The sequence below is a fragment of the Echinops telfairi genome, unplaced genomic scaffold, assembly GCF_000313985.2.
Source record: "Echinops telfairi isolate 266 unplaced genomic scaffold, ASM31398v2 ScPeMD7_655;HRSCAF=1070, whole genome shotgun sequence".
NCBI classification, from domain to species: Eukaryota; Metazoa; Chordata; class Mammalia; order Afrosoricida; family Tenrecidae; genus Echinops; species Echinops telfairi.
Window position 1 is genome coordinate 23763277 of NW_022104553.1, and position 11892 is coordinate 23775168.

An 11892-nucleotide genomic window follows, 5' to 3' on the forward strand; every position below is an offset into this window, starting at 1 on the left:
AGCAGTTCGAACCCACCAGCTGCCCCAAGGGAGAGAAAGACAAGGCTTTCTACTGTCGTCAAGAGTTCCGTCTGGGAAACTCAGGGTGGGGGAGTTATATCCCCATGCTGTAGGGTCCCTGAATTGGAATGGGCTCGATGGCAGGAGAGTGGCTGAGTCACTCTCGTGATGAGCTGGGCCCCGCTGCGCTGCGTGGTTTTCTTGTCTTGTGTTGTGTTCTGTTCTTTTCTTTTTTTTTAAGGGACAACATTTATTCCTTTTACAACGGTGACAGTGAGACCAGGTGGAAGAGAGTGGTTTTAGCAATTAGAATAGAAAAATAAGATATAAATCTGGGGGTTGGCCATTAAAAGTTATTTACAAAAGGGAGGGGGCAGGGGACAAAGAGGAAAGGAGTGGTTTTCACATGACATCTCTCTCCCACCCCAAAGTCTAATACTTGACCACTAAGTCAAAAAAGAGACACAAGTGGATTTACAAGCTGAGAGGTTTGAACTTGAGTGAGATGTTTATAAAAACCTAGACAGGACAATGTCCTCCCCAGTCCTGGGGCCACTAGGCACAGCACAAGAGACTAAAAACTCAACTGGGGGGGAAGGCTGGTTTGGGAGTGTATGCACCCCACTTCTGGCTCAGGTACTCGGGGAGCAAGATAAACAAAACCTATTGGATAAGAATTAGGGACGAAAACCAGCAATTGCTTGTGCAGGGGTAGGGACAGGGAAGGAGAGAGGGCATTTCACATCACTAACCTCACTGGGGGAATGGTAAGGGACCATCTTCAACTGACCCCGTGAAGAAAGCCAGATGGATGATGGGAGAATCCACAGGAGGGAAAGGGGACATGGCTGGGAGGGGGCAACAGCCCCTTTCCTTTCTGGGCACAGGAAGGCAGCTGGGGCACCAGGTCCACGCAGTGATGTCACAAGGGCAGCCCAGTTCTTAGAGCTTTGAGTGGATGGCTCAGCAGCCTGGGGCCATGGCTCTTCTTCCGTGTCTCCTTCCTGAGAGGTAACACCAGCCTCTTCCCCCTTGGCCTGGGGCTCCTGGCTCTCAGGGGTGGCAGCCTTCCCTTCCAGGGCAGTGTCCTTGTCACTGCAGGCACCCGTCCCTCCCTGCTCTTGCTCTTCCTCTGTGGGGAAGGAGGCCGAGGAGTTCCCCTGCCCCCCTCCTTGCGATTTCTCTTGAAGGACAGGCCGCTCAATTTGGAAGGCTTCTTGAAAGAGAGTTTCTTCTTCTTGAGGGTCTCCTTGTGGGGGGCCTCCGCCTTGGCCTCAGTGCCCTGGGTGGGGGGTGCTGGCTCAATGGCATCGCTGGTCACCCCAGCAGCCTCCTCTGTTCCGTTCAGGGGAGGTGAGGGGTGACTTTCCTTCACCCTTGGGGGACAAGTCTCCATTGCTTTTCACATGGCCCTTCTCCTGTCCATTGGCTTTGGCTAGGGAAGCGCCTGCCCGCGGCCTCCTCAGTGTTCACATTGCCCTGGGGAGCCTTAGAGCTCTGGCTGCCCATGCTGGGGGTGCCCAGAGCCACCCCAGGCTTGCTCCTCAGGGATAGTTCAGTGGGGTAGGCCTGGCTGGCGGAGGGGTGGGGCTCGCTCCGGAGGGGGAGGGTTGTCTGGGTGGAAACCAAGCAGCACCCTTGCTCCGCAGCACAACCCGCTAGCAGCACCCTTGGCCATGCTGGAATGCCCCTAGTTCCATCCTCTTGAAGGTGTTCTATTCCATCCTCTTAAGATGCAGGGGAAGCCCTGGGGCTGCTGTTGGAATGCAGATTTTATTGTGACCCTGGGATTCTTCCTTTCTGGTCAGTTACCTGCAGGGTGTTAGGGCTGGAGGGCCACTCTTGGGCCAGTGGAAGCTTCCTGTGTGAAGGGAGCCAGTGGTGCCACTCACAGTTCAGCAGGCCTACCATGTGGCACAAGCTTTACAGTCCAGCACCACAAGCCCATGATTATTCTGACTTGCCGCAGTCTCATAGCTCAGAGAGGTTATGAATCTGCCTAAAGTCACGCAGCTTAGGGTGAGGGAGGGATTAACGGTGTCCCATGCCACACTTCAGCTTACTAACTGCGTATGGTGAGAAACCAAATGTAGGTGTTGACAAGTTACAGGGGATCTTGGGTGCCGGCCAGATGTGGGGCCGCTCAGGAGGGTGGAACTGCAGTTTTAATTTTTATCAGTAGATTTTACATTTATCATTGTATGCTTCAACTGTTTCCCAAGTATTCAAAGAAGTGTGAAATATTAAATTCCTAAAAAAAAAGTTCTCTTAGCTCCCTTCGAACAATAAACTGCTTTTTCCCCTTCTGTTTCACTTAGGGTAGGTATTCAGTAGCCTCCCTTTTTCCTGGAATAAAACATTGGAAAACACTGCTACTAGCATTGTGGGATTTTCTCCAGGAAACGTTTGCTTTGTTCATTCTTTTTTTTGGGTTCATTCTTAACTGAATTTCTAGGATCCTCTGAGCTAGTCTTTGTGATTTCTACGAAATGACTGGCTAGAACTATACAAATGTAAGTTATTTGTGGGACCACAAAACAGGTAGATGGCTAATAAAATAAATGACACCATTTGGCATCACACGTGGTGTCCCCAGAGTGAAGCCTCTGGTGGTCACAAAGCTTTGACTTCTGCCTAAATGATTGCCACTATTTTCACACAGAATGACTTTTCCCAAGTGTCATTTAGGATGTGTGATGAGCTGTTACTTCGAAATAAAGCTTACACACAGATAGCCTTTTCCACAGGGTGTGTTTCCAAAGTACATGGTCTGGTGTGCAATAAGGTGGGGCTTCAAAAGAAAGGCTCACCCACATGTAGTTTTTCTGCAGTGTGTTTTTTGGTGCCTGGTAAGCTGCGACTTCCAAACAAAGGCTTGACCACACTCATTGCACACATGTTCCTTTACTGCAGAGTGTACTTTCTGGTGTTGAATGAGACGGAACTTCCACATATAGCCTCGCCCACACTCCTTGCACACATGTGGCTTGTCCCCAGAATGTGTCTTCTGGTGCTTGCTGAGCTGTGACATCCAGAAAAAGGCTTGACCACACTCCTTGCACACATATTGCTTTACCCCAGAGTGCATTTTCTGGTGTTGAATGATACTGAACTTCCACATAAAGGTTCGCCCACACTCCTTGCACACATATGGCTTTTCCGCAAAGTGTGTTTTCTGGTGTTTGACAAGGTCTGACTTCCAGACAAAGGCTTGACCACATTCCTTGCACACAAGCTGTTTTACTGCAGAGTGTATTTTCTGGTGTTGAATGAGACTGAACTTCCATAGATAGCTTTGCCCACACTGCTGGCACACATGTGACTTTTTCCTACATTGTTTTTTCTGGTGTTGCATGAGACTGCACTTCCATGCATAGGCTCTCCCACACACATTGCACACATGTGGCTTTTCCCCAGTGTGTAGTTTCTGGTGCATGAGCAGCTGCGACTTTAAAATAAAAGTTCGCCCACACTCATTGCACACATGTGGCTTTTCCCCAGTGTGTAGTTTCTGGTGCATTGTGAGTCTTGACCGCAAAAGGAAGGCTCTCCCACACTCCTTGCACACATGTGGTTTTAACCCAGAATGTCTTCTCTGGTGCACGTTAAGCTCTGTCTTTGAAACAAAGGCTCGCCCACACTCCTTGCACACATGTGGCTTTTCCCCAGTGTGTCTTTTCTTGTGCTGAATGAAACTTGATCGCCAACGGAAGGATCTCCCACACAGTTTGCACACAAATGGATATTCTGCAGTGTGTGTTCTCTGGTGTGAGAGAAGGTCTGACTTACGAAGAAAGGCTCGCCCACATTCCTTACACACATGTCTCTTTTCCACCGTGTGTCTTTTCTGGTGCATGGTAAGGTGACACTTAAATACATAGGCTCGCTCACACACCCTGCACACATGTGGCCTTTCCCCAGTGTGTGTTTTCTGGTGCACAGTGAGACCTGACTGCAAAAGGAAGGTTTTCCCACACTCCTTGCACACATGTGTCTTTTCCCCGTTGTGTCTTTCCTGGTGCCTGATAAGGTGTGCCTTAAAAACATAGGCTCGCTCACACACCCTGCACACATGTGGCCTTTCCCCCGTGTGTGTTTTCTGGTGTAGAATGAGTTTTGACTTCCATTTATAGGCTCGGCCACATTCCTGGCAGATATATGGCTTGTCACCAGAGTGTACTTTTTGGTGTCTGGTTAGAGCTCCATGCTCTATAAAAGTTCGTCCACAGTCCTTGCACACATGTGGTTTTTCCCCAGAGTGTCTTTTCTGGTGGTTGGTAAGCTGGGCCTTCAAAAGAAAGGCTCGTCCACACTCCTGGCACACATATGGCTTTTCCCCAGTGTGTATTTTCTGGTGCATGCTAAGCTGGTACTTCAAAGTAAAGGCTCGTCCACACTCTTTGCACACATGTGGCTTTTCCCCAGTGTGTATTTTCTGGTGTCTAATGAGTTCTGACTTCCATCTGCGGGTTTGCCCACACTCCTGGCACACATGGGGTTTCTTGTACAGAACAGATCTCTGTTTTCTGTTGAGATTTGCCTTATGGGCAGAGTCTGGTCTGTTTTCTCCATGGTTGACTGCTCCAAACCCGGAGGTTTCCAATTCCTTCAAGACTCTCTCTGTTCCCATAGACGAAACCCTTGGGGATGAGGTGAGCTCTAGCCCTACCTCTGTTTGGCCCTCTCTAGGACTTGCTGACTCTTCCTGGGTAGGATGGGAGGATTCCATTGAAGTCTCTCTGTCCCCTGTCCTCACACGCAAGGCTTTAGGGGTGATGTCTCTCTCCTGACTCTCAGTGTTTTCGCTCCAGCAGCTCTGCTCAGAATCCTGATGCTCTGGTTGCTTCTGAGGCCCTGGGCTGGCACCCTTGGGATGGAAGTGATGTTCACCACACAAGCCCTGGGAGACCTGAAGCAGATGTTGGCTGAGGACTTGCTGACCAGGGATATGTAAGAGGATGGAGGAATCATTTTCCTTTGTTTCTCCTGAGGAGAGAGAGATTTTCATTAGAACAGCCATGAGTAAGCCTGCCTGGACCATCAACCTTCCCTCATGACACACAGCATCTCACTGCGGGAGTCCCTAGGTAGGAGAAATAGATATTGGGAAAATAATAAGCTATAAGGTTCTGAAAGCAGGCCTAGACATCTGATTTCTTTCCCTTTTTTTTGACATTTGATTTCAATAGGACACAGCTTAGAACACTCCATGGAGCAGAATTCACTTGGCAGCAACTAACAGTGATCAAAGGCCACACTTGAAATTAACCTATAGATAGGAACTTGTTTCTCAACAATGCTTTTATTCTCCCATCTGATTAATTATACTTGCTGTTGAAATCCCTAAGTGCAGTGTGTGGGGTTCTCAAGGCATTTTCTTGGTCTTCGTTCATGAGGGTTAGAGAATGTTAATATCTGCTTCAGAGAAAAGCAGGGAAAGCTGTAGCAGAAAATTGCCTACGGTGCTTCCCCAGGGAATACTTCTGCACCAGGACAATGCGCCTGTTGATTTTTCTCACTAAATAAGACTTATTTTGACTCAGCATCAATAGCCTGGATTTGGCAGTGTCTCCTGTTCTACCGGTTGCTGTTCTGCAGCTCAGAAAAGGCTAGTTAGCAATTATATTAAAAGGAAATCATTAGGCATAAATGTCACAGTTCTCATTTACCTCTTCCTAACTAAATTTGTTATGAAGGCCATAAAATTTTGTTTTAAATGGGTTTTCTTCCTTCAGTTAATTTTTTTTCTTTGGAAAAAAAAAAAAAGACACTGACACACTTATCCGTCCAAGGTGCTCAGCTTAGGGATGGACTTTTTATTTTTATGGCTTCCCTAAGGAAAGGCGTAGGCTAAGAAATGAAGTATTTATATTTTACCTGTTAATTTCTAATAAACTCTTTGAAGTCCTCTCATATATAAGGCTTATTCTTTGTACTTTGGGGCTTTGTTCTTGAAGGGAAGCCAAGTGGGAATAGGCATGACCTTTACTTACTGTTCTCAGGGTCTACAAAGTTATCTGGTGCATAAAAGAAATAAAGAGCAACAAAGCTCACAATACCAAATGAGTTGGCATCCATCAATTCAAACTCAAGGTCAACACTTGGGTTATAGACTTGAACTGCTCTATCAGGTTGTTTTCCTTTTTATTTAGTTTCTTTTACTCGACCCAAATGGCTTTATGGGCTCTTCTTGAATAAAGCATAGTGCCACAAAGTTTTCAGTGCTGCCACTGGAGGCCTTTGAGTCACCAAGCTATACTTAATAGTGAAGTGCAACCGTTAGCCTTCTCCAGGATCCTTTGACAAAGCAAAACTAAGCTCACTTGTTGCCATCACATAGACGGGCTGGTGTGCTTGTAGCAGAAAACAGGCAGCCATGCTATACACACCATTTTGGTGAAATGCGAGAGTGATCAGATGGGAATTCTGCAACCCTGAGCTTCAGAGGAAAAGAACAAGCAATGAACAGACCAGCTACCTTGAATCTCCTGCAAGCCCACCAGGTAGGTTAGTGTCCTTACGCCTCATGCTCCACCAGACCATCACAGACATGGTGAACACCAGCCACACCCATACTCAACTGTGCTGCGGGAACACTAAACTGTGCACATGCTCACATTCTCCATCACATCCACCAGCACAGAGGTAACGAGTACCTAGAATCAATGTGACACACAACCCTCCGGTATACACAACTATGCCACCACCACAATACCTGTGAAACAAAGGACAATTTCAGTTCAAACAAATCAACAAGACACGGTGACTTAAACAAGTGTCTTAAACAAATGCAGAATCAGAAACCCTTTCTGAGGAAGAATGCCAATGGAACTACCTGACAAGGAATTTGGAAGAATGTTGTTTAGATCCCCTTCAGCAGTTCCATAAAAAGACTGCCAAAAGAGTCTATAGTACAATTACTGAAACAATGAAATGAGACTCAGAAAAAAAAAACGAGAAAAAATTTAGGGAAGAACTGTAAGAAGGAACTGACAGGTGAAAACGGAAACCATATGAAAACAGCAAATAACAATAGAAGTTGAAGATGATTTCAGAAATAGATGAAACCATGAAGGGCACAGAAATAGAATTGAGTAAATGGAAGACTAAAATAGATCCAAGAGGACAAAGCTCGATTAATTAGCTAGAAAAGCAGAAAAAGAAACAAAATCTGAAGGAAGAGAAATGAAAACCTGAGGAAAGCTCAAGGATTCCAGGGAGACGATCAAGAGGAGTAATTTACATGTCAGAAGAAACCCAGAACAGGGAGAGGCTTTTGTAATGAAGAGAACAACACTGTAGAAACATCACTCTAGACAGGAAGGTATGCAACCCAGAAGTTGAATAGAACCCTGAACAGGAGACACTCCTGAAGGGCAAACCATTCTTGATGTGGCTTTTCAAGCCATTATCCTTGTAGCTCTCCTCAAAGAACCCTGTCCTGAGAGTCTACATAAGAGAAGGGGGTTGGGGAGTGGATGGGGACCACTGAGAGGCTTCAGTGGGGAGGGCTGGCTAACAGGATCCACTGTGATGGCCATCCTGCTGTATATAAGATGGGCTCTCAGAGGCTGCATGGGGGAATCTTACTACCAGCAAGAGCCAGGAGCAGAGCTTGTCCTGGGACGTGCACCTCCTTGACCCAGAAGACAGCTGTGACCGCAGAGGGGACGAAGAGCAGCATCGACAGCAACACAACCAGGAGTCTCAACATGAGAGACAATAGTGGACTTCTCTGTTCACAGAGCAAGTAAAGCCCAGGAATTTGAGGCATAAGGTCAGGTCCCGTAAGTGGGGAAAGGGAGTTGGATTTGTTGAGCCAAAAATCGAGAGTGTAGCTCCTTTAGTTTGAGACATACGGCGGAATGGTACATACCATGTACCATGTACATACCATGGTTATACATGTGCTTTGGACATTTATTAACAGGCCTGAAAGAACTTTGCAGCATATTCCAGCAGTTATTGCTTAAGTACTACTAACTTGCATTGTGACCTATTAACTCTTTTTAGAAACCCTTTCATCATTAACTTAAAACAAATAAAAATTGACTGTGCAGTCCTCTAAAACATTGAAAAGTGGCCCATAGGGATTCTGTGGCTGTAAATCTTTAGGGAAGAAGATTCCCGGAATTTCTTCCCATACAGCAGCTTGGCATTTCAAACCATCAACCTTTGAACTAATTCCTGGGACCTCCAGTGGCACACAGTAGATGATCAATAAATAGCTACGGAATTAAGGAAAGGAATGAAGGGGGCACATCCTCACCCAGTGAGAGCAGAATCCCGTAAATCTCCAGCATCACCTCCTTGTACAGATCCTTCTGCTCAGAGCTCAGTCCCTCCCATTCTGCCTTAGTGAAGGCGATGGTGACGTCCTCCAAGGTCACAGGTTCCTAAAAGGAATCAATGAACATGGAATCCACGTCGGCTTTCCCAGGGAAAGGAGATCAAGACATGGAACTTGAGCGTCAGGCTCTAAAGAAGGTCATCTTAGCCTTTCAGTTCACAGTTCTCCATAGCAATTCTGCTGGAACCCGGATGGAACCATGGGTGTGGGACAAAAGCAATGGGGCGCTTCAGTAATGCATAGACCACATCCTAGGACTAGAATGTGTGTAAGGTCACAAGGATTAATTTTTCAATGAATTACAACATTAAAAAAATGAAAACTCATTACCCTGGAATTGACTAGGACTCACAGGGGCCCAATGGAGCAGGGTATAACAGCCGCTGTAGATTCCCAAGACTGTAAATACTTACTGGACTAGAATACCTTATATGTCTCCTGCACAAACACTGGAGAATTTGAACTGCTGACCTTGTGCTTAATAATGGAAGTACAACCTGAACAGCATCAAGGCTTCTTTCCAAACAACATCAAGCAGTCATAAAGTCGGTGCATTTCAGGATTCATAATGGAGGGAATTCAAGTACGGGAACAAATAAGATGGGCTAGAAAGAATGGAAGGCATCCTGGAAGTGGGACCTGGGCTAGATATTAGGAAATGGTCAGATTTCAAGACGGAAAGAAATTTCAACTACAGAAAAATGTGGACGTGCCAGAGGGGCCTGTGCCGAGTAATGCTAAAGAGACCAGGAGACCCAATGCGATCTGCATATTCACTACCTTTATGAATTTTAATGATCTTTCCCAATAAAGTCCTCAACATTGCAATCATCATGCAACGCGGCAGTCCATAAAATATAAAGCACATTATTATGCTTTCTCTAAATACATATTATGCTTTATTTGAACTATAGTATGCTTTCTCTAAAATATATAGCAGAAATATCCCAAATAAAGTACATTTACAGACAGTGGTAGCACGATGGTTGGGCGGTATGTGTGATGTGCTTATTTCTGTGGGAGACAGGTTACTGCTGGGTGACAGGTTCTATTGCTGGATCACAGCGTGAGGAGATCGGCTCTGCTTCCTTCGGGTACCACCCCTTCCAAAAGGGCACGGGTTGTGGTCAGCCCTCATTTACCCAGTTACCATTTTACACAGACAGCTCATTCTGTAGAATTAGCAATGAACGATTGGACCATGGCTGTGTCATCCATTCGGACTCAGGGTGTGGCCAGGAGGCAGAGGAGATTCAGAGACTGCCCGTCTTTCAGAAGCAGCCTTCCTCGTCTAACACTGGCACAGCTCAGTTCAAATGGCTGCTTCCAAGGCCTCCGGATGGGCAATGTAAAGGGCCACTTAAATAAACTGTATACAAACCCTAGACGAGACAGGAGGACTCGGATGAGCCCTACGGGACCAGTGGTGTGAGTGGCGAAACAGGGAGGATAAAGGGAGAATGGGTAGGAAAGAGGGAACCGATTACAAGGAACTATAGGTGACCTCCTCCCTGGGGGACAGACAACCGAAAAGTGGGTGAAGGGAGACGTCGGACAGGGCAAGATATGACAAAATACCAATTTATAAACTATCAAGGGCTCATGAGGGAGGGGGAGCAGGGAGGCAGGGGAAAAATGAGAACCTAATGTCGGGGGTTTAAGTGGAGAGAAAATGTTTTGAGAATGATGTCCAAATGCGCTTTACACAATTGATGTGTGTATGGATTGCGATAACAGTTGTGTGAGCCCCTAATAAAATGTTTAAAAAAAAAAAAAAGACAGGCCTAAATGGTTACAACGTAGGGATCAAACAACTGAGAAGAGGGTGCAAGGCTAGACAGTGTTTCCATCCGTTGGCCATGGGGCCTCAGTGGGTTGGAGCTGAATCCAGGGCATTTCACCACCACAACAGAGGTAGCTCCAACTCACCAGGATTTGGGGCGTCTCCTTCTCCTCTGGGAGCCAGTGAGTAGACATAGAAGCCAAACCTACGTGAAAAACAAAACACAACAGAAGCTATGAGATTAGACACCACCCGCAACACTCCCTCGGGAGCTCCTCTGGCCTGGGCGACAAGAAAGCAGTCAATTTCCCCAGCGGTGGCCACCAGTCCATTCACCCGCAACATGGACTTTGACCCCCTATTCCCTTCTGCAGGTCCTCAACCACTCTCACCTTTTCCTTGAAGTCTCTGAGTGGGTTTCTGCAGGGCTTCCATACTGCCTCTGTTCTTGGAAGATAACCGCTTCTCAAAGGTGTCCTCTTCCCTGACAGAATGGACTAGAGGGTGGTGCGTGACTCCCTTCAAATTGCTGGACAGGATCACTTGGAATGTATGTCCTTTCCAGGTGGAATGCTATTTCTTGGGTGACTTCTTAGCACCTTAGTTATAAAAGCCCCCTGTTTTCTAAGCATCCAAGACCTAGGGGGGAAAAAAGAAGGTTGCAGTTGTGTCTGTGTGCTCTACCCTCAGGCTTCTTCTGCAGCAATCCGGTCCCCTCACACCCCCTCTCTTTTGTCGATCACGGTGGCTCCGAAGTTACCACCTGGATTCATTTCTAATCTAGAAAGCCTTCACATCTGTTCTCTGACATGCTCCTTTTAACCTGCAGAAATTTTCCGGGGCCAGGAAGTCCCTACCTGTCAGGTTCCCTTTTCATGGCCCAGACCAGTTTTAGCTACCTGAGTCAAGGAGGAAAACCAATACAGCGCAATGCCTTTGGGAAGAGACTCTCGAAAGCCCCCACCAGACAGTCAGGGCATGAAGAAAGGTGCCTCTGTCGCCCATGCCTAAAGTTCCACTTGACGTTCACCCCCAATCCCTGTACTTGGAGACATTTGGAGGGGTGCAGTGTGCCACTCGTCTGCCCGACTTCTAAAGAAAACCTACTTGTGTGTTTGTGTTTGTCACATAATCTCATCACAGTCCTCCATCTATCTGGTGTAGGGGGTAGTTTTAGAGGGCAATGCCACCTTCAGGATTATCTCAGATGTACTCATCAGAACATCATCACACTCCACCTTCTGGCTGTGGTTAGCTTTCCTGGTGTCAATTCTAATGCAGGATATGAGGACAGAGGAGCTCCAACGGGTTTCAAATCTGTGACCTCTCAGTTCCTGAATCCCAGGCGTACCTATCTCAAGCTACCTCTGTGTGGTTTTGAACGACCAACCTTTCAGCAAGTTGTTGAGTGTAATTGTGTGCACTGCCCGGGAAGTGGACATTTCTGCCTAGTTGATACCCAGTCACCCCTCAGGTCTGAACACAACTGACCTTTAGTCACTAGAAACCATATCAGAGGGCACGCTTCACCTCTGTCCTGCAGAACAGACGATTGGTATGAACCATGACCCCCTTACTTAGCAGCCCAATGCTTACTGAACGTGCCACCAGGGGGTCCTGGAGAAACATTGCTCCAGGGGGTGAAGAGAGTCTCTTCTGAGAAATGGTCCACCACTAAAATCACTACAACTTCTAGGAAAATTAAAATAATCTGAATTCCTGCAGGGCTGTATTGAATCAACTTAATAATTTGGGGGAG

The 11892-nt window shown here is 46.8% G+C and overlaps 1 protein-coding gene and 1 pseudogene across 1 annotated transcript; both read right to left on the bottom strand.

Moving 5' to 3' along the window:
- Positions 1–214: 214 nt before the first annotated feature.
- LOC101638498 lies at positions 215–1536 on the bottom strand (annotated as a pseudogene).
- Positions 1537–8228: 6692 nt separating this feature from the next.
- LOC123521979 (zinc finger protein 343-like) lies at positions 8229–10759 on the bottom strand. Its single transcript, XM_045292653.1, has 3 exons — positions 10526–10759; positions 10280–10338; positions 8229–8396 (listed from the first exon to the last, which is right to left on the bottom strand). The coding sequence occupies exons 1-3, from the start codon at positions 10566–10568 to the stop codon at positions 8229–8231; spliced, it is 270 nt and encodes an 89-aa protein (XP_045148588.1). The 5' UTR covers positions 10569–10759.
- Positions 10760–11892: the final 1133 nt, after the last annotated feature.

Bases quoted from the DNA above. Each gene is read 5' to 3' on its own strand.
- LOC123521979 (XM_045292653.1), bottom strand. From the start codon at position 10,568: ATGGAAGCCCTGCAGAAACCCACTCAGAGACTTCAAGGAAAAG. The intron at 10,339-10,525 runs GTGAGAGTGGTT...TTTTTCACGTAG, and splicing joins TCAGAGACTTCAAGGAAAAG to GTTTGGCTTCTATGTCTACT. The intron at 8,397-10,279 runs GTGAGTTGGAGC...GATTCCTTTTAG, and splicing joins AGGAGACGCCCCAAATCCTG to GAACCTGTGACCTTGGAGGA.